We start from the raw sequence: 26,117 nt of genomic DNA, 5'->3' as shown, positions 1-26,117 counted from the left end.
TGAGGGGCGGGGAAATCGGTAGTGGGTTTCCCTCCCGCGTTAGGACGGTTGGGTCCTCCTGTTTCCTCCAGTGATGGAGAGTGTGCCCTGTCTGGGAATTGTCCATTCCACTCAGGTTGCAGCTGATTCTCAGGGTGTTGATTTTTCCAAGTTTTAAGGAGGATCCAATCCCCTGAGATTATGCAGTGCAGGGGAATGTCTGTGGGAAACATTTATGGACTAGAAACATATTTAGGTATAGCAGATAAAGTAACACCCAGAGACTGTACACATTCTATAGTATCTAATTCTTTTATAATACGATCATTTTCAAGACTGCAATAATACTTAGTCTTCAGGAAGTGTCTCCCATATAACATTTCATAAGGGCTCAACTGGAACTTACTTCTAGGGGCTACCCTTACCCTAAGCAGGGAAACTGGTATAAGACCTTATCCCAAGTTAAGTGGATTTCTTGACGTATTTCGGCAATTGTCTTTAAAGGTACGATTCATCTTTTCAGTCTTTCCCGTAGACTGAGGTCTCCAGGAAGCATGTAACTTCCATGGTATTCCGAGGGTCCCAGACACCCCTTGAGTTACCTTGGCTATGAAAGCTCCTCTGTTGTCATTTAATTGAATGAAGCAACCCAAAACGAGGGATAATTTCTTTCAGTAAGGCCTCTGTTACCTTGGAAGCTTTGTCCAATGTGGAAAAGCTTCGACCCATCCTGTGAAGGTGTCCACAAATACCAGCATATATTAAAGTCTATTTGCCACTCATTTCCTGGTTCTGTCTCTCGGGTTTGCACCCCTCTTATTACTGGGGGTGGCCCGGTTTTAGTGTTTCTGGCACAGATCCTGCAATTCTGTATTACCTTTTAGATGGTCCTTTGCATCTGTGGACCAACAATAAACTGTCGTAGACAATGATAGGTTGCCTCCCTCCCATGATGCATTCCTTGATGTAGATGAGTAGTAATTCTTTCCATTAAATAAGCACTAGTCCCTATTCAGTATAAATCCAGCCTTGTTTGGTTGTTTGGTACTGATCACCCTCTAAGTCTTGAGAATCAGCATGAAATCCCCCTTACTCTGCTCTCTCTAAATCCATTTCTAAATACTGAGCTTAAACAGGAGTAAGTGGAATGAGTGCTAGGGCCTTAGGATCTGGGTTTTGGGTTCTGGCTGCCCATTTTGTAGCCTGACCAGCCAAAATATTTCCTTTAGCTGTATTAATATCAGTCTTTTGGTGGCCCGGGCAATGTACTATGGCTACTTCTTCCAGCATTATAATAGAGTCTAATAAGGCCAGTATCTCCTCTGTGTGTTTAATTTCTTCCCTTCCTGACGTTAGTAGATGTCTCTCTTTCCACATGGCCCCATGTGCATGCATGACAGAGAAGGCATACTCAGTATAAATGGTTACCTTTTCTTAGCTCTGAGGCACAGGGCTCTTACGAGGGCCGTGAGCTCTGCCTTCTGGGCAGACGTACCTGGAGGGAGGGCTTCTGCTTCTAAGACTTCCTGATGAGTTACTACTGTGTACCCTGCCTTCTGGAGGCCCCAGTCCACGAAGCTGCTCCTGATCGTAAACATATCCATATCTGCATTTTCTAAAGGCTGATCAGTTAGGTTCGGACTGCTAGAATAGACTTCTTCAGTCATTTGTATGGTATGAGATGCCTTATGGCATTCCACAGTGCACTTAATGGCTCATTGTCATTTCCTTTAAGAGCCTCATATAGGGGTTTGGCCATGAGTCCAAAGTTAGGAATCCAAATATTACAAAACCCAGCCATTCCTAAGAATCCTAGCAATCGCCTTCTGGTAGTGGGTACAGCTACCCCAGCTAATGCTTCCCTTCGATCCAGCAATAAGGGATCTTTTCCTTTTGATAACTCAAATCCTAGGTATTTTACAGTTGGCTGAGAAATTTGCGCTTTTCCCCTGGAGACTTTGTCCCCAGTCTGCCAGAAAGTTTAAAGTGAGGGTTGCATTTTGGTCTGAAGCTTCCTTAGTTTTACTAGAAGCAAAGTATAAGGATTTGGCATCACGGGATGTATATCCCCTACAGTTTGGTTTATGGCTTTCAAATCCTGTACAAAACGATAATCTCTGGCCCCGGGTTTTTGTACCAGCAGGATTGGAGTGTTATATGGGCATTGACGAGGCCCGATTAATTGGCATTTAAGAAAGGTGGTTATCAGAGGGTTTATACCTTTCTTTGAATGCCTGTTTAAAGGGTATTGCTTTAAATTTGGAGCCTTGGTGCCTGAATGGAGTTTTATTACTATTGAGTCAGGCATCTTGACTCTCCCTGGCCTTCCTGCAGCCCAAACATCTGCTCTTACCTTTTGTGGAATTTCCTCAAGGACGGGTCTTCCAGTTGTAATAGTGCAGCTCAGAGGGCGCAGGTTTGATCTGGGAGTACTTTAATGTCTGGTGAGAAAATCATTTAATTTTGTTAGTAGATCTTGCCCCAACAAGGGAACAGGGGCATCAGGCATGTACAGAAAGCTGGGCTTTAAATATGTTTTTTTTCCAGTTATATAGATCAGAGGTAGAAAAGGGGGGAGTGCACAGATACCAACCCCCTGGGTTGACCTTGGTCATCTAGATCGGCAGGAACTTGTCTTAAGGGATATTGCCCTGCCTGAGGCAGAGGATCACGTGGACTGAATTGAATACCCTGGCATGTATGGGGAGGGGAGTCGATCCCTTCTGACTGTCTGGTAAGGAGGGTACGAGGGTAGGGCTGGTTGCGGCTGTAGGAGGATTGTTGGTAGAAGTCTTGGCATGCCACGCAGGACTTCCCCCTTCATATGGCAGGAGGGCCACAGGGCACCCAAGGAGGAGCCAAATGTAGTAAGTCGAGATCATCATTAGGCTCTGACTGCAGGCAAGACAGGCTTTTTCTGAGGGTCTTGCCTCTGAACCATGATTTTACATCTATTCTGCAAATTCTTATTCTGATATAAAGACCTAATTTGGTTACGCTGCTGAAAAAATTGCAAAATAAGTTAGAAAAAACAGTCAAATGACTTGCACCTGCTTCCTCTTGATCTGAGGAAAGTTGATATTCACAGTGCAAGGCAGAGCTGATGGTAGGACAGCCAAGATTTCTCCATGTGGAAGTCCATCCTCTGGAGGAAAAATAAGCCCTTCGTGAAGCAGGAGCTCTGTTGTTGGCTGACCGGGCTGCCTGCATCGTTGTGCTCCAAGTACTTTACTTCTTGGCCAGCAAAAACACGGAAGAGCCTGGAACGACTGCCGTTAGCAAGTGCCTGCCGCCTCTTCCCAGCCTCCGTGGGTCGGGCCTGACGTCAGTCTTATCAGAGACTCGACGTCCGTGGGATGCTGCAATGCTGGCTGCACCTGGAAAACCCTTGAGTTCATGGGAGATGAAGGAAAGCACAGGGTTTGCCAATCTGGGGCTCAGGGCACACTTTGTTCCTTTGTAGGAAGCACCTGGGCACACTCGGGGCTTGCCCCCTCAATGACTCCACCTTAGTGCTGATTCTGAGGGGTTAGCTGGCCCCCCTGAGAATGGACGTTTGGAGAGAGTGTGCAAACAAGCAACTCCTAAGTCAACAGTTAGCTGGTACCCCAGGTTTCAAACCCAAGAGCTGAGAACAGTCTACGGATGGCAAACCTCTAGAAAATGGCCTTCCCTCACTCCCCCCGACCCCACCCTGCCCAGAACAGCAGACAGCCTCAAGAGGTGTGAGGGAGAAAGCAAGAACCGTACAGTTTGGGAACCAATTCCATCTCCTAGTTTGGTTTCTGGAAAGAAGCAAACAAATGCAGTAGTGACTATTCACAACTGTATGAATTCCCCGGAGGATCCAATGAGGAGTCAAAGAGGGCCAGCGTGGATGTGAGGGTTCCCTTAGAGGACACTGAAAAACTGTCCATTAGAGGTGATTGCCAAGAACTGTGGCTTGAAAGTCACGCATGCTACCAGCTGCTGAGGAAGCTGCCCAGCAGTTCCAAGACTGTAGTCAATTTGGCCAGAGGCTCCTAATAGTTTCCCCCTGTGTGCTAAGGGCAGGCTTGCCTAGTGCAGAGGGGCCTGTGAAAGTCCAGACTGTCTCACTCGCCAGCTCAGAAAACTTACCTGATGAGGAGGAGGGTGAAAGAGGTGACTGTACCACCTGGAAGAAAGTGAAGTGAGGAGGCTGCCTTAGACTCAGTCGGAGCTGAATTTGAGAGAGGAATTCAGGAAGATACAGGCTGAAATACCCAAGCCCTCACTTCCTTTCTGAGCATGTTGGTGTTTAATCTTCCTGGTAGATGACCAAAACATTTTACCTCCCCAGCAGAGATCACAGGCGAGCTAATCTAGACGTCTGGGCTATTTCTAGGTGGAATGCATTCAGCCCAAGGCCTCCATGTATGTAGCCCATGGCCTTAAGCACCACGACCAATGTTTGTTCCTCCAAGCAAACTTTCCTTTTATATATAGAGAGACTTAAAAGCAGTTCAGTGCTAACTCCCTGTTAGTTTGGCTCATGCAAAATAGGGTTAAAATTCTCAGTAAGGGAAAACCAAAATGTGTCCAATTATATAGAATTCCTTTAACCCAAGAACAGGGTATGTTCCTCTGGGATGGAGGATTTTCCTGCTTTACACGCCCTCATTTCTCCTTTACCCTCTCACCCCAACAAGGTAATCAGGGCTGGTTCCATTAAGAATACACACCTGTATTGTAAGGCAATTATACTTCAATAAAGATGTTTAAAAAAAAAAAAAAGAATACACACCTGTATCAATACCTTCAGGCAATCATATTAGGGACAAGGGAGAAAAAAAAAACCCACATCTCCATAAGGCAAGGTTTCTAGTCAGGGAGCAATGTCTTTGGTCTCCTGAGTCAGAGGGCCCTCATTCATATCTGGTTTAATAAAGTTTTGCTACAGTCATACAAGAGCCAACCCCTATCAGCCAATCCTAACAAATAAGTCAGACACAGACAAACATAGATGAACAATGAAACCAAAGGCCTGGGACTCTAACCCAGGGTTTGGGACCTCTAACCCCACCTCAGTGGCTAGAACCATTTACACTGTCTCCCTTAGGGTGGGGCTCTAACCCGTGATCTTAACCTTGGGGCTCTAACCCAAGGTTTGGGAATCTAACCCAACAAAAATCTCCCCAGGTTGGAGCTCTAAACTATAATCCCAACAAGGTTATTAGACAGGCACAGGTGCATTTTAATGAGCTTACTCACCCAAAACACCTCTGATCCAGGAGCTGCTTCTTTTCTCAAAGGTGAAAGTAGCACCAAGGAAGCTGGAGTGCCAGGCTGGGGAAGCAGGAACCTGACAGGTGACCCTCTAGACAGATTCGGTCTAGGTGGCCACTCTGGATTGGTGGCAAGGCACACACTCCACTAAGGGCCGCAGTGCCTCTGGCAGGCACTCAGAAGACCTATGTCCCTTTGTGGTCGCCAAAATTGTTCCAGGCAAGGGCTCGCTGCCCGATGCGCATAGAAGCCGATACCATGGCACCGGCTTTTGAGAAAAGAAAGAGCTTTATTGAGAGGTTGACAGGCAAGGAGACAGATTTGAGAGCCTTGCCTCCTGTCATCTTGCCGCTCAACCTCTCAATAAAGCTCTTTCTTTTCTCAAAAGCCGGTGCCATAGTATTGGCATCTATGCACATTGGGCAGTGAGCCCTTGCCCAGTAACACGATCATCAATCTATTCTATGTGTGCATATCCTTGGGCATGTTTTATTCAAATAACATTCCTACAGGTTTGTGTTTTTTTTTTTAAATAAATTTATTTATTTATTTATGGCTGCATTGGGTCTTCGTTGCTTCTTAGGGGCTTTCTCTAGCTGTGGTGAGCGGGGGCTACTCTTCGCTGTGGTGCGCAGGCTTCTCATTGTGGTGGCTTCTCTTGTTGCGGAGCATGGGCTCTAGGCACGCGGGCTTCAGTGGTCGTGGCACATGGGCTCAGTAGTTGTGGCTCACGGGCTCTAGAGCGCAGGCTCAGTAGTTGTGGCGCACGGGCTTAGTTGCTCCGCAGCATGTGGGATCTGCCCGGACCAGGGCTCGAACCCATGTTCCCTGCATTGGCAGGCAGATTCTTAAACACTGCGCCACGAGGGAAGCCGTCCTACAGGTTTCTTGCCTCTCGTCTCATATCTTATTGAAGCCCATATTTTTATGGCCGTATTTACAATATTTGTTAAGCAAATTATTATTCAAACACATGACCAAGAAAATGACTTTTGTAAAACCTTTTTAAAAAAATGAACATGCTTTCACACAGATATATCTAATCATATCTTTATTTCTTTTGAGTAGTGAAATAGCAAAAACAGAATTCCTCCTTAAAGAGTATATGAACTACGGATTTTTTCTGCTGAAATTGTCTCCAAAACAATGGCAAATCCAGCAAGCAATGAAAAGGGTGTCAAAGAATAAAGAAAATGTGAATGTCATGCTTCCAAGTATAATGACAAGTAAGTCCCATATTCTTAAATTCAATTAAGTAAATATCCCTAATTCTAAAATATTCTGCCTCAATGTTTGTTTTTTATTAGTCAGAATTTTTATTTTAAGCAGAACCTGAACAATCCCACTATCCCACTATCTCTGATATTATAAATTATTAATTTGGAAACTCAGGTTAATTTCAGATATGAAGCAATAAAAATATATACATGGAGAAATAGAAAATACTTTATTTGTAGATAGTATGATAGCATACCTACAAACCTCTCCCCAATAAAAAACCTGGAAAACAAGTTGACTTATTAAAGCGTTCTATAGAGTAAGTGGACACAGAGTCAATTATACTTTATTAACCTAATATGTCAAGCTAAATAGATTAACTTTATTAATTAGAAAATATACAAGGGAATTAAATCCAAGAAAGCAATAATAACCTTAATTGTGTGACCAGGAGATTTGACAAATGAGAAATGTGTCATGTTTTTAGATAGGAAGGTTGATTTTGTAAAGCTGCCAATTTTTCTGAAATTAATTATAAGTTTTACGGAATTATGATAAAAATGTTACCAAAAATTTGTCAGGGAGTTGGGTGTTGGGTTAGGTAGAACTTTGCATAATGATTCTGAGGTTCATCTAGAAAGATAAACAAATACTTTTGAAGCAAGTAGGTAACGGGGGGGTTGTTACTTATCCTTTAAAATGTTATATAACATATTATCACAGAGTCTCAGAAATTAAAACAGTATGGTACTGGCATTAGGAAGCCAGCTCAATGGACCAGGAATAGATCCTATTACATGTAAGAATTTCGTAAGTGATGAACCTAGGGTCGCAAATTTAAGAAGAAGACTTATACTTCCAGCAACCTTGGGGTAACAAGGACCAGACTTACACTCTTGCCTGAAAAAATACATGGAACAACAGTTTTAAGACACCAGACATCAAGGAGCAAAGCAAAGTAATCCCTGAGGGAGGGGAAACAAATGAAATGAGTCCTGTGCTGGCCTCAGTGTGCTGCCTGGAGAGCATTTCCAGGACACAGCATGGGGATGGGGTACTCAGCAGTCCCCATGGATTGAAAAGGCAGAGCTGGGCGTAGGGAGGACATGGTGGCTGGAGTTCCTAGAGCAGAGTACTGGAGGGGAGAGAGCCACACAGAAAGAGGGTTCTGATGATCTGCATTCTTCAGCTGAGAGCTGATCCTGAGCCTTAGGTGTGAGAGCTTTCACACCACTGAAATCGGCAAATTACAAATCAGGGAGAATCTTTTTCCCAGAGAGCCGGTTGTTAAACATTTGTCAGCACACCAGGGGTGGCTGTCCTGCTCAGTTCTCTTGTGTCCCTCACTGTGCTGAGTGTGATTAAATCAGATCATGTGTATAAAGCATCAAGCAGTTAAACTCAATACATGATGTTTGACAAGAGAGAAAACCCATGAAAGGAAAACTGAGAAGTATTTGCATTTGACAACTTAAGATGCAGTGCTCCTAGACTTCTCATCTAACTAGAGGATGCTCAGAAAGCAGTGAGGGGCTTCCCTGGTGGCGCAGTGGTTGAGAATCCGCCTGCCAATGCAGGGGACACGTGTTCGTGCCCCGGTCCGGGAAGATCCCGCATGCCGCGGAGCGGCTAGGCCCGTGAGCCACAACTACTGAGCCTGCGCGTCTGGAGCCTATGCTCCGCAACAGGAGAGGCCGCAACAGTGAGAGGCCCGCGCACCGCGATGAAGAGTGGCCCCCGCTCGCTGCAACTGGAGAAAGCCCTTGCACAGAAACGAAGACCCAACACAGCCAAAAATAAATAAATAAATTAATTAATTAAAAAAAAAAAAAAAAAAAGAAAGCACTGAGTCTCAGTCAGAGGAGTGAATGGCTAACATTCGGATTTTAGCGGTTCTGACAGACTGATATGGGAAAGAGAGACCTCCTCAGGCCCCCCAGGTCAGTTCTCATCTATCCCGCCTGCTCCAGAGACCAGCCCTGGCCGTCTGCATAATACACTTGCTGGTTACCATGTCCCCATCTTAAATTTCTGTCCCTGGAAGTTTTCACAATAACTCTACCTTCACCCTGAAACAAAGCTGTCATTCTCAGAAGTGTTCCCCCCTCCCCACCTTGTTTATTTTCTGTTCTAGAATTAAGTACAAGGAGAAGAGAGGGCAACATGGAGGAGTCCAGGAGGATATCATTTTCAGAAGACTCTTCTCTGGGAAGGGGTGGCCAAGGTAACACTGGGGCTTTGGCACTTCACTCACAAAAACAAAGCCAGAACAGGTGCCCATCTCAAAGTGGAGATCCAGGACCTATAAACTAACCTGGAAAACAGAGGGTAGTGTCCACATCACCCTTAATCCTGGGGAGCTAGGAGATCTGTTTCTCTCTCTCTTGACATTACTACAAAACTCAGAGAGATGGGCGAATGGACAGAACTGGCAGAGAAGTCAGGGGCAGAGGATCTGGCACGAGTTGTCCTGGCTGACTAGCACATCCCCTGAGGTCCTTCCTGGCTGGACCTCCTCATTCCTGTGGTTCAGGTCTGCCTTCTGGTATTGATGGACCCATTCCCAGGGCCCAGCAAACCAGGTCAATGGCAACCAGGTGACTGCCATTGGCCAGTAACTCAGGGAAGTAACTGGGAAAACCGAGGAAGCTCTACCATGCCCATAATCAACTCCAAGAATGCCTTCAGCCTCAGCCTGCCCTGCCCTGTAGTCATTCGAGTTTGTGACCCCGCCCCCCAACCCCGCCCCATGCAGGCTGACTTCTGGTGACTCCTCTCCTTTATCCTGCTGTCAACCACTGGAGGTATTTATTTAGTGGTGCAGGTAAAGCTCAACAGTGCAATCTGCCTGCCCAGAAACAACCCTGATATAAGTGCACTTGGCCAGCAGATTGAGAAAGTGAGTTCCTTCAGACTGTGAGGCCAATTAGGACCCAAATTATTTAAGACATATTACTTTGCCTGTTAGAGGATCTGGAGTAGAGTGTAGGGGAGGGGGGTGGAGGAAGTAGGTGGTGGGGTCAATGTCTTCTTCTCTTTAAAATCTTGAATATAGAAGTCACTCAGTTTAAATAACATCCCTTAACAAGACGTTTTAGTAATATGTGTTCCAGTATCAGTTTAAAAGCTTAAGATGGTAATTTATGGCGGTGGTAGAATCCACTGGTTCTTCATCCATTTTCTTTCCTTCCCCCACTCACCATGTATATATTGGAGGCATACAATGTATCGGGTACTTTTTAAGACTCTGAGTACACAAAGACCAATAGAACATAGTTCTGCACCCTGGACCTATACTATACAATAGGGCAAACGATACAGCAGTGATAGTGAGGGGTCTGGGAGCAAAAGCAAAAAATGTGATCTATGCCTGAGGCATTTACAACAGTCTTTTTTTTTTATATATATAAATTTATTTATTTATTTTTGGCTGTGTTGGGTCTTCATGGCTGCGCGCGGGCTTTCTCTAGTTGCAGTGAGCGGGGGCTTCTCTTGTTGCGGAACTCGGGCTCTAGGCATGCGGCCTTCAGTAGTTGTGGCGTGCGGGCTCAGTAGTTGTGGTGCATGGGCTCAGTAGTTGTGGCGCATGGGCTTAGTTGCTCCATGGCGTGTGGGATCTTCCCAGACCAGGGATTGAAACTTTGTCCCCTGCATTGGCAGGCGGATTCTTAACCACTGTGCCACCAGGGAAGTCCCAGAAGAGTCTTTAAGAGGAGGTGACGTTTGAGCTGGATTTTGAAGAATAAGTAGGAACTTCCCAGGTAGAGGGTGGGAGAGTGGGACCTGCTGTGGTTTCAAGACAGAATAGCAGAAAGGGTGATTGGAAGTCACGAGAGCACAGGCATGAGGAAGCGTGGCCTGGCTGGGGTGAGGGGACCTGGGGGCCAGTGGATGCAGAGACCCAAGACCAGTTTTGCCCACTTCTCAGTTTCAGACCAGGGTCAGGCCCAGACACTGGTGTCAGGGGAATGAGTGCATGGGCGACTTGTATGGGCCTATAGTAGGTCTCTCCACAAGATGTAATAATTGAAGTCCATAATTTTTATTTTATATCTTGATCTTTTAAAATCTGTGATTAGAAATATGTATGATTAGGTAAAAATAGAACCATGGTTTATATTTCACCATCTACGTCCCTGATTTGTGACCTTTAATAGTTGTGCCATGTTTTTGACAATATGCACCCCCCACCCCAAACAGTGCCTTTGATTTTATGCTTGGAACCAAAAATAGTAGAATAAAAGAGCTCTATTTCCTATATGATTATTATTCTAATAATAATTTTTAAAAAGTAATGGGCAGGGCTTCCCTGGTGGTGCAGTGGTTGAGAGTCTGCCTGCCAATGCAGGGGACATGGGTTCGAGCCCTGGTCTGGGAAGATCCCACATGCCGCGGAGCAACTAGGCCCGTGAGCCACAATTACTGAGCCTGCGCGTCTGGAGCCTGTGCTCCGCAACAAGAAAGGCCGTGGTAGTGAGAGGCCTGCGCACTGCAATGAAGAGTGGCCCCCACATGCCGCAACTGGAGAAAGCCCTCGCACAGAAACGAAGACCCAACACAGCCAAAAATAAATAAATAATTTTTAAAAAAAATAGTTAAAAAAAAAAAAGTAATGGGCATATCGGTGCAGAAAAAATGAATATCTTGTACCAAATAACAAGGACTCACTTCTAATTACATGTTATTTTTTTTCACTTCCACCATCACCAATGACATGGACTTCTCCTGGAAATTCTGAACAGCAAAACCGTGCAAGACGACCACTCCCACCCTAGAGCAAAAGAAATCATCCTTATCAAAGTACGGTACATATTGATTAACTCTCTTGGAAACTGTGAATTTTTTTTTTTTAGCAAATATTTCTTTTAGCCTTTCTTTAACATATGTACCACGTATCCACACCCACCATAACAGATGCCGGAGGTAGTGGTTCCATGTGCTCCTGAGGTGACCAAGCTCTCATAGGCCTCCCTGCACCCTTTGATGAGGGCCTACAACTGCTATTTGCAGAAACTGCCTGCGCCCTGCATCTTGGGTCTTTGCCTCTCAGAATTCACTGCCCAGTTGTTTGAATCCACTGCTGACTTGTGTGTTTGCAATTTTACCATGTCATTCAAAATTGCTGCAATAAGACTATAAAGCATTTTTTGTTTCTTCCCTTATTTGATTATTGACTCATTTATACTCATTATTTCATAAATTGGTAGTTCTCAACCCTAGCTACCCCAGGGGAGCTTTTAAGAAAATATGTTGATGTCTAGGATGGGTGCATCAGCCCCAAAGGAAGGATCTGGGCCAGCACTGTATTATCCATGACAAAAGCCAACACAGACACTGTGCTCTGAATTCCAGGGGCCCTGGGGTGACTGCACTTCTGTGGCATTTAGGAGTCACTGTTTTGTTGTGTTTTTAATTAAATTTTCATTTTGAGATAATTGTAGATTCACACGCAGTTGTAAGAAAAAAATACAGAGAGGTCCCACTACGGTTTACCCAGTTTCCCCCAATAGTAACATCTTACAAAATTGTAGTATAATATCACAACCAGGATATTGATATCAACAGAGTCAAGATACAATCAAATACAGAATATCATAAGGGTTCTTCATGTTGATGCACACAGTAATACTCAAACGTCACATTCACTCTCTCAGAAAGCTCACCACTCTCCTAGTTTCCTTCATTTACTCAGCACATATTTATTGAGTGCCCTGCAGGGCCAGCAATAAATAAAAGACAGTCTCTGCCCTCCAGGAGCTTACCATCTAGAGAGGGAGACAGACAAGGAATTGTCAGTTACACTATAATGTGATAAGGCCATTGGAAGGATAAGCTCAGGATGCCACAGGCATGCAAAGGAAGGACTCTCAGCCCAGAGGAGAGGTGAGGGACTGGGAAAGCAAGGGCGGGATCAGTGAACACCCTCCAGATCAGGTGGCATCTAAGCTGCGTCTGGTGAGGAGGAGGGGTCAGTGAGGACATGCTCTGGAAGAGGGAGGGGCCTTCTGGGACAGGGGTGACGGCGTTTGGCTCTGTTCAGAATGGCTGGGCCGCAGGGTGCAAGTGGGCGAGGCTCGAGGGGTAAATAGGTATTGTATCATGAACAGGGAAGCAGTGGTGCCATCCAAAGGAGTCTATGTTTTGTTCCAAGTGCCCTGGGAGCCACTGAGGGTTTTAGCAAGTGTGTGACAGAGACCCAATCAGATCTGCATTTTAGAAAATTGGATATGGTGGTATTTTAGAGAATAAAATGGACAGGGATGAAACTAGAGGTGGAAGGGCCAGTTAGGAGCCTGTTGTCACAGTTCCTCAGGTGAGAGATAATGGACTGCCTCAACCAGCGGGAACAAAGAAGGAAAGGCTGTGGGACACATCAGGGAAGTGGTATTGACAGGCTTCCCCTACACTTTGGGGGAAGTGTGAGGAAAAGAGCGTGGCCACAGATAACTCCCAAATGTCTAGTGTGGCAACCGGGTGTATGATGTTGTCATTCAATGATACTGGGAACACAGTAAGGGGAGCAGGCCTGGGAGGAGGATAAGGAGTGTGATCTTGGATGTGTTGGTTTGAGCTCCCTAGGGGACACCCAAGTGGATATTGGTGTCCAGTTAGAGGCTGGCCATTGAAGTCCAGAGCTCAAGAGAAGGAGAGAGAGATGTGAGAGTCAGTATATTAGCAATGGTTGAATCTGTGAGAGAGGATGAGATCAGCCCAAAAGAATGGTTAGAATGAGAGGCAAGAAGGCTGAGGAACCAGGCCCAAAGAAAAGGAACCCCAAAAGGTAAAAGAGTATCAGAGAGGTGGGAGAAGATTGATTAGAAAATGCTATCACTGAATCCAAGAAGAGTGGCATGGACAGCAGTACCAAATGCTTTCTCAGGGGATGTTTCCCAAATATTCATTTACTTCTATGGCCCTTTCTCAGTTTTCCTACAACTTATTTCCCATTGCCTAACGGGCAGCTCCAGGTAGGTTATTTTGTCCCTTCAAACTCAACATGAACAAAGCAGATCTTAATCTTGTTCTCATCCCATTCTTTAACCATTTTCCTTCCTGTTAGTGCAACCTCCATTATTCCAGGCTCACAAACTACAAGCGTTGGAGTCATCTTTGTCTCTTCTGCTTTGGCCCCAGTAGCTCTTTCTATTCTTGGTTCCCATGAATTCTTTCTTTCATGCATCTCTAGATTCTCCTCCCAAGCCCCAACCATTTACTCACTTTTCCCATCATCACTACCCTCTACTTGAAAGTGTTACTTACCTAGATCACACCAACAGCCGTCTTACTCTCTCCTTAGTCCCTGCCCCTCTTAATATTCCAATCATTTTCAATTTATCCTTCTTAAAGGATTTTTCCAGAGCCACCTTGCAAGCCATATAATTATTCTTTAAAGATGTACCTCATCAGTCACCCCACCCCCCAACCAACATTTCCTCAGCCTGATCAGAAGATATTTTAAAAGGTAAAATCTACTCTTAAAAAGACAAATATTGTGTTACTTGGAACACACGTTTTGTTTTGAGCACTAGAGCACATATTTAGTTTCACAAGAAGACTGCCTTAAAAAGGACAAAGCAGATGTAGCAATGTAGATTGTCATGTGTTTGTTTAATTTTTTTTTAATTTGAAATTTTATAGATGCACTTCAAATAATTGGTATCATGTGGCATGGCCCTTCCTTGTGGTCTGTTTGTGTATGTCACCCTTGTCTGGGACTGAATCTGATTTTCTTTTGCATATTCATGGAATCCATGGATTCCTGCAATCAGCAATTCCCTAAAAGGCTAAACAGGCTATTGAAAAGAACTATGTTACAGTTAGGTTCCAAAGACAATTTAGAAATGAAAGCAAATCTGTTGACAGAAAGTGGCTCAGAAATCAGGCATTTTCTTTTTCTTTTACAGCCGAGCTGAAAGTATCAGTTCAGAAGACAGTTTGGAATTCTTTTTAAATGATGATATGGACTATGATCTGGTAACCAGATGATCTTTCTTGATTTAAAAATTGTGTTTGGTGAAAAGTATAGATGCTCATTTCTTCTTTTGAAATTAAAATGTCCTATTCCAAATATTCCACAACTTTCCAGAAGAAAATATGATTTTGATACTGTCCTCCAGTTACATACAGTTCATCTTTGTCATCAGACATTTAATGAAAAATAAATGTCAGGACTTCCCTGGTGGTCCAGTGGTTAAGACTCCATGCTTCCACTGCAGGGGGCATGGGTTCCATCCCTGGTCGGGGAACTAAGATCCCGCATGCTACACGTTGTGGCCAAAAGATTAAATAAATAAATAAATAAATAAATAAATAAATAAATAAAGGTCTATGAGAAGGTAACAATTTAGGAGATATACATTATCTACAATTTTCCTGTAAAAATAACCACCTTCTGATTGTTTATCATTTTATTGGGGCTTGAGATATACTGGGTAGCTGGACTGTGAGATAAATTGACCTTCAACAAAACAGCCCTGTATGGCTACAACCCTGACTTTGAGCCAATCCCACCCTAAATATAACCACAGAAACTCAAAACGAATGGGAAACACTTGAAAACACCATCCATGTATTATGTATAACATACCTTATCCAAGTCTTTTTTTTTTAATTGTAGAAAAAACATAATTTACCATCTTAACCATTTTTTAGTGTATGGTACTGTAGTGTTAGCTATAAGCACATTGATGTGTAACAGACCTCTAGAACTTTTTCATCGTGCAAAACTGAAACTATACACCAATTGAACAACTCCCCTATGCCCACTCCCTCTAACCCCGGGCAACCACGTTCTACTTTACATTTCTAAGAGTTTGATTACTTTATATACCTCGTAAAAGTGGAATCATGCAGTATTTGTCTTTTCGTGACTGGCTTATTTTGCTTAGTCTCATGTCCTCATATCTTCCAGGTTTATCCATATTGTAGCAAATGACAGGATTTCCTTCTTTTTTAAGGCTGAATGGATATACCACATTTTCTTTACCCATCCATCCGTTGATGGACATTTAGGTTACTTCCACCTCTTGGCTATAGTAAATGTGATGAACATGGGTGTGCAAATATCCAAGTCATCTTGCTAATAATTAAATTTACTTAAAGTAATATAAACTTATACTTAAAATTTTGGAATATAGAAAATCATTAAAATGTGGGGAGAAAATGACCTTCACTTAGCCTCCTGTCTTTCTCGTTCTTCTGTTCCTCTCCCCTTACCTTTCCCTAGACCTGCCTTTCCCTTTTTCCTGCCCTTGCCTCCTCCTCTGCTCCATCCCTTCTTCTTTCTCTTTTCCTCACTCTCTTCCTTTTCCCCTTCTCTAATAACCTTCATCTCCCCCTAACTCCCAAAGTGCTCTCTTCCTGAAGGCCAGCTCTCACGTGGAAATAGGCTCCTTTGTCACTCTCTGCCCATGTCTCCCTCATAATCAGAACGGTATTCCTTTACCCCACTGTTTTTTTCCTAGATGTCACATGTACACAGGTAGCATGTTTTTAAGTGAATTATATTCTTCATTATTGATTGATTAGGAGCCAGAACTTTATTTCAAAGAACCCGAAGAGTTACTTCAGGTCCTCACAGAGCTGGAAGAGCAGAATCTTACTTTGGTACAATACTCCCAAGATGTAGATGAAAATCTTGAAGATGTAAATAAAAGAGAAAAACTTATACAGGATAAAATGTAAGTCATTAAAAACAAGTAGACTTATTCTATTAACAGATTTCTAACCAGAGATAAAGTCCAACTCATTTATGTATGGCCCTTCCTTGTGGTCTCTCTGGACTTAGGATGGGATTTTTGTTAATAATAGTTTACACTGACGAGTGTAAAAGGTAGAAGTTATATTTACACAGAATAGACTGGCTTTAGTTTAATTTTAGTCCCTACTTTCACTTGTCAAAATATTTTCCTAGCTAGCAATAATAAAAGACAATTTAAAAGATTAAAAAGAATTGAAATGTCACCTACTGCCTTAATTTTTGTTCCATACAGTTTTACGCTATCATCTGGCTAATCAATTCATGCTTTGGATGATAATGCTAATAAATGCATTTTCCTTGGCTGTGACTCTCAGCAAAAGTTTTTTTTGTGTGTGACTTAAATACTATATCATTTTATAATGTACATATTGATATATCAGGGCTATTATAAAAAAGGATTTCTGTTGGGAAGGAGGCTGGATTTGATGACTCACAAAATTCCTTTCTACTCTAAAATTTTATATGATTACAATTTTGGAAAATAGCTTCAAGTTGCAAAGAATAGATCTTTATATCTACTCATTCTAAAAATGTGTAGAACCTTTTTGGGAAGAGTCTTCTGGATCAGAAGACGGCAATCTTTTTAAATAGTTAAGTCAAACTACATTGAACTTCGGAACATATTAACTTGTTCATAAGTTAAGAACCTAAAACCATAATCTCATAACCACCCAGTAGACTACTGTATCCTTTTAATCCTTGTCTCCTCTCTCCCAGTCCTCAGTGTATGGGGCCCCCGCCCTGACAATATGATTTGAGGGGATGGGGTGGGTATGGTTGGGCAGGAAAAGGGGATCTATATCAGAATCTCTAAGTGAGTAGTCAGGAGTCTGTACTTTACCCAGTGGCTCCTCAGATATTCTGATTATCAGCCAGGTTTGAGAACACTGACATACTAGGTCACACAGCTTGGGCTCCCGATACCTCAGCTCTGCTGCTTTCTATTTGGGGGACTCAGGGGAACCACAGAAGTGGGGGTGGGGTGAGAAAATGCTTCCTGATGGAAGTTAGAAAGCATCTGTGCATTTATTTTTCTCACTTTAACCTGAAAAGTTGCATGTACTTTGTCAATGTCTTAAAATATAAACTTGTATTTGGCTTGCTAGACACAGGATGTTGACACATGATCTGGAGGGAGTGCTGAAGCTCCTGACTGATGGCTTATTTCACTAAACCACAAATTACAGACAAGGGTCTCTTTCTTCTTTTGCAATAGAAATACAAACATAGAGTTTCTTTTGGAACACAAGGAAATGCTTAAGGCTAACTGTGTAAGAGAAGAGGAAAAAGCAGCAGAACTGGAATTAAGGTCCAGGCTATTTAGTTTTGGAGAATTTAATTCAGATGCTCAGGTAATCATTCTTTGCCTGTAGTAATTTTATTTTGGCTCATGATAATAATCTGCATTCCCTGTGTATTAAGCATTGGAATAGGGGAATTAAAGCAAACCACAAGTCCCAGGTTGATGATAGAGCCAGGAAAGCAGCTTGAAACTAATTACCTTGTCAATATGTAATAGCTAATTTACACAGTAGATAGAAAGCATTCAAATTGGCATTGGAGTTCTCTTAAAATGTTACAAAGTATGGGGCTTCCCTGGTGGCGCAGTAGTTGAGAGTCTGCCTGCTAATGCAGGGGACACGGGTTCGAGCCCTGGCCTGGGAGGATCCCATATGCCGTGGAGCAGCTGGGCCCGTGAGCCACAACTGCTGAGCCTGCGCGTCTGGAGCTTGTGCTCCACAACAAGAGAGGCCATGATAGTGAGAAGCCCGCGCACCGCGATGAAGAGTGGCCCCCGCTTGCCGCAACTAGAGAAAGCCCTCGCACAGAAACGAAGACACAACACAGCCAAAAATAAATGAATAAATAAATTTTAAAAAAAAAGTTACAAAGTATGATGCTGAGATCTCCCCACCTATAAATGCATTTCTTTTAGTCAGTATACATATTACCAAACATATGAAGTAGTTCACTACCTGTGATCATTTTGGTATTAATTTGAGGGGCAAATAATTAACAGAGGAAGCACTGAATCAGCACTGAATGGAATTATCTTCCCAACAGTGAGCTTGTAATAGATTGTGGCCTCTTTTGGGTCTGCATAGATCCATGTGTGCTTATCTGTTTGCATGCTGGTTTCTCCCAGCTCCATGCAAACCCCAGGGTAGGGATTGTCTTACCCTATCTAGTCAGCTTAGTGTCCTCATAAAGTAAGTGCTCAATAAATGTTTGTTGAATGAATGCTTAGGTTAGTCTTAAGACCCATAACAAACTCCAGCTAACATTGGTTTTCTTGTAAAAATCTCAAATGAATAAAATTCAAAACTCATATGTGAGACTAATATCACAATTATAGTTATGAACTTGATTTTCAAACAGAGGTAGATTTAAGGGGACTCTATCAGAAGATGACTGTGCTCCCCTACCCATAGGTGGGCAGGGTTATAAAAGACAAACCTGTGTATGGCTCCTTCACAGCCCACATTTCCTAGGGTGGCATAACACCCGGAGGTAGGAGGGGATGGGGCTGTGCGCTGCCAGAGCAGGAAGTGTGATGACAGCCACCTCTCAGTTCTTCAATGCTGGTTTTTTTTTTAAACCTTTTTTTAAATTGTGGTAAAATACACATAACATAAAATTTACAATTTAACCATTTTAAGCGTACAATTCTGTGGCATTAAGGATATTTGCAATATTGCATAGCATCACCATTATCTATTTACAGAATTTTTCATCATCCCAAACAGAAACTCTATACCCATTAAACAATAATTCCCCATTCCCCCACCTTCCGGCTTCTGGTAACCTCTGTTCTACTTTCTGTCTCTATAAAGTTGCCTCATATATATGGAAGCATACAGTATCTGGACTTCTGTGTATGGCTTATTTCACTTAGCATGTTTTCAAGGTTCATCCATGTTGCAGCATGCGTCAGAATTTCATTCCTTTTTACAGCCAAATAATATTGCGCTGTATTTTTATACCACAGTTTGTCTATCCATTCATCTGTTGACAGACACCTGGGTTGTTTCCACCCTTCAATTCTGTTTTAAATAATTCTGAAACTGATTAACATGAAAAACGTCAGGTGAATATCAGTGGTATCTCCCCATGCCCTCCACCAAGCCCCTTTCATCCAAATTTAGGGTGGCTACGAAAAAAAGTGGCATCTCAATACTCAAACTTTGAAGCAACCAGAGCCCTAAATTGAGAAGATAGAATTGATCTGCAAATTACTTTTTTAAAGACTATGACATTTGGGTCACAAGTGTAATTTTGGCATCCGTGTATTATATACTCTGGGAAAATGGAGCTAATAATTCACAGTGTCTCCCAAAAATGTGAAATGTTGGGGCAGAGAAGCAGAGGCAGAGCAGAACAATTGGCAGGGGGGGAAGTATTCTTTTCTAAGGATTTTCCAGCTTCCCCACTCCCATTCTTTTCCTATGTTGAAATGTGCAAAACATAATCCTTTATGAGTGAATAAGCATAGCTGTGTCTAATTTTGACATTCATAAATTATCATAGGTATTTTGGAGCTATGAGTATTTTATTCTTTCAAAATTTCCACACTCTTAACTGTACTTAATCCCCTAAAAACATTTTTCCTTGATTCAATATTTTACTTTTAAAATAAAATTTTAAACTCAACTATAATGTAATATTGAAAAGCACACGGATCCTAAGTTTCTCTCTCAAGGAGTTTCCTCAAGGTGAACACACCATTACCACTCCCAGAAGCCTCCCGCATGCCCCGTTCCAGTCTCTACCATACACCCCGTTCCAGTCTCTACCATCTTGACTTCTCTCACCATCGATTAGCTTTCATGTTTTTGAACTTTATATAAATGGAATCATGTAGTATGTCTGGCTTGTCTGGTTTCTTTCTCTCAACATTGTGAGATTCATACATGTTGTTTTGTGCAGTTGTCTGTTTATCGAACATGAAATGGAATGTAAGCTATTCCATTGTTCAATTTGCAGAACATCCTCATCTCTCATTTTATTGTTCTTTGGCACAGGGAGCTAATCAAGTTCAATTGCGAAAGTTGTTTACAGTCAGCATTCAGCAGAACATGACATGGATTAGAACTACAGAATCCTTGAGTTGGAAAGGACTTTAAAGGTCATCTAGACATCTGCCCCCTCGCCTATCCAGTTCTGATACAACTATTTCTCCTAAACATTGCTCTGGTCAGATCACTTCCCACTCACTGCTGAAGGCATCCAGAGTTCATATCCAGTATTCAGAGCTTTTCACGGTCCTGTCACGATCCTGTCCCACTACACAGCAGGAGGCAGCAGCTCCTCCCACTTCTTGCAGCCTCTCTTGGTTGCCCCTCCTCCGAGGTGCTCTGGGCTGGGCCCGCCACCTGGTGGCAGCTCCAGCGATGGGACTGATACTTTACTTCTCTGTCATCTGTAGGCCTGTGCCTTGAGCTCCCTTTTTCCTTGTCCTTCTGCTCTCTTGGGCCAGGCCCTCAATCTCTTTCTCATACATGAGTATTTTCTTTAACCTCATTCCCCAATCCTACTTCTTACACTGTTCTTAACTTATCTTAATAAAATATCTCTCCTTGTCTTTTCCTCTCCTGTTTGACAGGCAGAACTTAAAAAGAAAAGACATGCTAAAGGTCGCTGCCCATCCATCTCTCAAGCTCTTTCTAAGTGTTCAAGAGGTTTCCCCACAAAACTTCCATCAACTACTAATCATTCTCATATTAAAGATGTTTTCTCAGAATATATATTTTTAATGACCCACATTGCAGTAATTTTTTTCATATCCAAGTACAATATTTTAGCCCCTTGATGGTTTCTGAAAGGAATGTGTTAATATAAATAGGGAATACAATAAATGTTATTTAGAAAGGGAGAGAAAAAAGAAGCTTTATGGCAAATAGGACTTTTGCTTTTTTTGACTTTTCATTATTTTGTATTTCTCCAAATTTCCTAGAAGAAGCATGTTTTAAATATAAATAGGGAATACAGTAAGTGTTACTTTAGAAGAAAAACGGGGGACTTTATGGCAAACAGGACCATCAGAAAGCTTGTTAAACTAGGAGGTGGGACAGACAAGCTGTTTGAAGTAAACTATTGGTAACAGATCTTGACTTGTAATTAAGTGTTGGTGGCTCTGTAATGAGTCTGTGGTTTCAGGAGGGGTCTCGCATGGCTCCTGGAGCTACATCTGTCTTGAGTATTATTTGTCCTTGGCTTTATGGTGATTCTCATCTTCCTGAGCAGAAGCAGGAATGGGGGCAGGATGCTACCTGGAGAACGATTTACTTTGCCCAGAAGTTTATTGAGATCCTTTTATCTGCGAATGCCGGGTACACAGTGGAGACACAGAAAGAAAGTTTCCTTACGGTCCCGAAACATGTTACCTACAAGCTCGAGCATCTCTACCAACAGTTAAAACGGCACAGTGGCCAGGTACAGGGATCAGCAAGGTTTGGCCTAAGCTTCTGCTTAGACTAGAGTACTAGAATGGCTTCCCAATGGAGAGAATGAAAGCTCCTCAAAAGGTTTTATAGGCCAGCTTAGGAATCTGTTTGCTTGTAACTTTTTTTTTGCTCTTAGAGAATGCATTCATTTATTCAGCAAACATTTATTAAGTGCACAGTTATGTGCAAGGTGCTGCTTTAGATATAAGTGTAAAAATAAGAAATAGCTCCTGCCTTCCAGGTGCTTACAGTCTAGGAGGGGAGATAAGGCGTGTACGCAAATAACTATCATACAGGATTATAGTTTTACCAAATAGAATAGTAAGTGCAAAAAAGGGAGCTCACACACTGTGCTGCTAGGAAATGCATTAGAGTGGGGAAAAAAAGGATTTAAAATGTTTATGTAGTGTCTACTTGAATGGGAATGATACACAAAAACATTCAAGCAAAAAGACAATCTGTCCTATTAAGTTACTTCTTATACCTAGACTGAAATATTTTTAAAGAAAATAATCCAAGGTGTTACTATAGTAATGATCTGACTATAAATTATAATATAAATTCAATGCTGCATTTTCTCACTGTTCTATGTTGTATTAAAGTTTTTCTTTTAAAAAAGGAAATATTTAGAACATAAAAGCCTTTTTCATTATAATATAGTAAAAGGGAATTTTATGTTTATTGAATGAACAAGAAAATAGTAATGAAATTTTATGTTTTCTGCTCTCCTTTTCTTCTCAACCTCAGGAAAAACTGATAGACTCTCTTAGTAAAAAAATTAATCAAGTATACAAAGTCTGCATTGGAGATGCTGAGGTTGGCAGCCTCAACCCAGTTCAAAAGCTGGTAAAAGTAGAGTCTCGCCTGGTGGAACTGAGTGATCTCATTGAATCCATTCCCAAAGAAAACGTGGAGGCAATTGAGAGGATGAAACAGAAAGAACGACGGCAAAAGTACAGTCACTGTCTTATGATATAAATGTAGTGAAAGACTTAATGAGAAGCTGTTTTTGCTTGGATTCCACATACGTTAAGGAAGTCTGTTATATGGCAAGTCTCTATTATACGCCATATAGAGATACAGTGGAATCAAACTCAGCCCTGCCCTCCTCATGGAGCTATTCTTTAGTGTGGAGACACATAACATCCATATTCTTACGAAATAAATATCTCGTTATCAATGGTAAAACGAGCACTGTGAAGGAAAGAGCTCATCAGGGGCAAATGACATAGTTTTGGATGGGCAAGGGGTCCTTCTAGCCTGAAAAAGTGAATTTTCAGAGTGAATATTCACTACTTACATGAAAATTTTCAAAGGGCTATCATGTAGAAGGAGAACTATACTTGTGGTGAAGGGCCCAAGACTAGAATTAGGAGCCTTTCATTGGAAAACTACAGGGAGACTCAATCTACGAAGGAATTGTTTGAAAGTTAGAGCCATGTAATGAGGGTTTTCCTCAGTTCCTAACTGCCAACACTTACATACATCACATTTACTCATTAACTCATTTATTCCTCAAGATAATCTCATGAAGATTATCATCCCTGGAACACATACCACCACCCTCACCTCCACCCCTGCCCAGCCCCCATGTCCCCACACCTTTGCCTAGCTTGGGGCCTTTCCCGGAGAATCCACTGATTTACAAATTTCCGTACCAAGTTAAATAAGGATTTTATGTACATACTACCTTTGAGGCAATGATTATTATAAATATAATATGATCCTTAGTATAATGTAGCATATAGAGAATGCTTATAGGTGGAATAATGTTCATGTTATAGCAAAAAAACATGTTGCCAGGCATACTAGAACTATGGTTATGAGCATGGGAATTAGAGCTGACCTGCCTGGGTTCAATCCAGGTTCCGCCATTTACAACTTTTGTGACCTTAGGCAGGCCACACAACCTCTCTTAAGTTTCAGTTTCCTTATCTGTAAAATGGCAGTAATAATGGAACTTATCTCACAGGGTTGTTGTGAGGATTAAATTAAATAATCTCTGTAAAAGCCCTAAAGCATGCTTGGCATATAGTAAGTGCTCGAAGAGTAGCCATTAATATTAGATACTTTGTTACTGCTTACATTACTGGGGTGGGGGGGATATTGTTTCCTCCATATAAAAACAAAGTCCAGAATATATTAAGGTGATCCTGATGGGATTTTATTGAATATGAAGCAAATGTTTTAAGAAATCATAAATGAAAGATCACTCCTTCCAGAAGATGACCTTTGACTAATTACACTAAGAGCATTTGCATCTTGTAATTTCTACTATTTCCAGTAGTGATACATGAATCTAATTCCAATTACTTATCATTCTTATCAAAAGGAGAATTCTACTGGATTTTTCCCATGGTTTGGAGGCACCTAACATAACACCTAATTTTGCATAAAAAATGTTCAGTGAATTTTACATTGATAATTATATACATCCATAAAAAAGCTATCACTTGTCCAGTGGTTATTCTGCACCAGGCATTGGACTAGACAGTTTGCATAAGTCAGCTCATTTAATTTTATCCTCATAACAACCCTAAAGAGAACAAAGACAAATAGTATTTCTTGGCCTTAATTTGAGGATAACATTCAAAAAGATTTACTGGAAAGTATGTTTTTGTGGTTATCCATTGAACTATATACACTTGTGATCTGTGTACTTTTCTGCACATTATACTTCAACAAAAAGGTTTAAAAAGGGGGGAAATAGCTGGAAATTAATTCAAGTGGCCGTCATACGGATTAACTGCGAAGTACTGAACTGTAAATGGAGTGATGAGAAAGCTTTGCTGAGGTGCTTGTTTTAGACCAAGATTTCGGTAGATTTTACTTCTTCCAAAATGGTGACATGCATTTTCTTCCCATTTCAACACAAACAGGATTTGTTGTTGAAATTTCACCTGAATATTCAAAACCCATAGATTTGGGTGAAAAGGAAGTATTATTTTCATTTAACCTTAAAGGAAACTTTATAATATTTAGATAATTCTTTACCAAATAGTAATGATGTAGGTCTTTTTTACTTCTGTGATTTATAGTTAGAACAATGTCTTCCCCTCTTGACAGGCTGCGTGAAGAGAAAGTGAAAGAAAAACAAAAACACCAGGAGGAAAGGCTAAAAGCTGCTCTGGAAAGGGCAGTAGCACAACCAAAGAAAAAGGTTTGTGTTTTGTTATTAATAGGTTCCACTACATCAATGTGTGAGGGCTTCTGTGGTGCAAAAACAAAATACCTAACTCATCTAATTTATCCAGGTTAAACTTCAGTAAGATTGCTAACAGCTTAAATTGATCTCTCTCTGGTTCCTTGCTACTTTTAGAATGATTCAAATTACTGGTTCTACAGTTCTCCATTAGACTAACTTTTTGGTAAAAGAAACCTCTCCCCTCTCCTCTTTTTCTTTAGCTCCAGGTGCCATGAAACTAGAGAACTAAAAAAGTAATAGTAAGTGAATTACGTATTACTGGAAGGGTCTTTTAATCCTCACATTGTAAAAATAATGAGACTTATAGTTGAAGTTAAAATAATTTACCCAGAGTCACTTCAGATTTAGCAGCAGAATCTGACCAGAAGCCAAGGTTCTTCATATTTCAAGATTACCTGTTCAATAAGTTTAGAATTGGGCAGTCACAGAGTGCACATGGTCTATGACTCCCCCTGGGTGTGAAGGGCCTTTTGTTTCTATATGCCACTCTCCCTCCTCTGAGCTAGAGTCTGAAGTATATTCCAGGAGGGCAATCTCATAGTTATCTGCAAAGCTAATATGGACATTGATTCTCACCATAGTCACAGCTAACCTATAGTGAATGCTTGTGCGCCTCACAACAGCCTTTGAGGTAAGTACTTAAAGTTCTGAAGTATGGTAACTGTTAATATGTACTATATCAAAAAGTGATGATTAATTTTATTTAAATAAGCATTTCATCTTTAAAAGGGTCTGTACTTATCTAGTTCAACTCTGCCTATGAAGACCTAACTTCTCTTCTTCTAAGAGAGAATTAACCATTCATCACCCTGCTACATGTATACACTATTATTTACTAAACTCACCAAATTAAAGTGATTATTTTTTAATATATTCATCTTTCCTTTTAGACCACGAATGAGTTTTATGACCTTTGTATCCCCAATGCCTGGCACATAGTGGACACTCAATAAATGCTTACTGAATTAACAAACTAAAAATGAGAATGAAAACTAAATCTGGAAGAAAACTGGAGAAAGAATGTTGATAAGTCAACAATGTATGAAGACCTCTGAAAGAAGATTTTACTCTTTCAGAGGACATTTAGGACATTTCATCACTGGCAATTTTCTCAGACAGAAATTAATAACAAAGGTTATCAAAGGAGATCATCACCAGTGGGGGAAAAAAGTATGACATTAGGAAAGGAATTCAAGGATTCCAGTCCTCTAAGGATGTTTTTGTTGTTATAATGAGGGGAGGATTGCTAGTGCTATTTAGTTCC

At 41.6% G+C, this 26,117-nt stretch overlaps 2 protein-coding genes across 2 annotated transcripts in view; one reads left to right on the top strand and one right to left on the bottom strand.

Annotated features, from left to right (window-relative positions):
• SNRPF (small nuclear ribonucleoprotein polypeptide F) overlaps positions 1-26,117 on the bottom strand; it is a 36,812-nt gene that overhangs the window by 541 nt on the left and 10,154 nt on the right. Inside the window, exons 4-5 of the transcript XR_014233153.1 lie at positions 3,030-3,124; positions 2,333-2,420 (exon numbers count right to left, since the gene is read on the bottom strand). The gene's annotated coding sequence lies outside the window, so the exon portion shown is untranslated. The remainder of the gene's footprint in view (positions 1-2,332; positions 2,421-3,029; positions 3,125-26,117) is intronic.
• Positions 1-26,117, top strand: part of CCDC38 (coiled-coil domain containing 38) — a 44,066-nt gene that overhangs the window by 16,122 nt on the left and 1,827 nt on the right. The window contains exons 6-14 of the mRNA XM_082349559.1: positions 6,295-6,452; positions 8,579-8,668; positions 11,187-11,244; positions 14,349-14,418; positions 15,973-16,124; positions 17,421-17,556; positions 21,449-21,637; positions 22,396-22,601; positions 24,715-24,808. Of these exons, the coding sequence (XP_082205685.1) occupies positions 6,295-6,452; positions 8,579-8,668; positions 11,187-11,244; positions 14,349-14,418; positions 15,973-16,124; positions 17,421-17,556; positions 21,449-21,637; positions 22,396-22,601; positions 24,715-24,808 (1,153 nt within the window). The remainder of the gene's footprint in view (positions 1-6,294; positions 6,453-8,578; positions 8,669-11,186; positions 11,245-14,348; positions 14,419-15,972; positions 16,125-17,420; positions 17,557-21,448; positions 21,638-22,395; positions 22,602-24,714; positions 24,809-26,117) is intronic.

Source organism: Balaenoptera borealis (assembly GCF_965194805.1).
Source record: "Balaenoptera borealis genome assembly, chromosome: 13".
Taxonomy (NCBI): Eukaryota; Metazoa; Chordata; class Mammalia; order Artiodactyla; family Balaenopteridae; genus Balaenoptera; species Balaenoptera borealis.
This window is presented reverse-complemented; position numbering and strand designations above follow the sequence as displayed.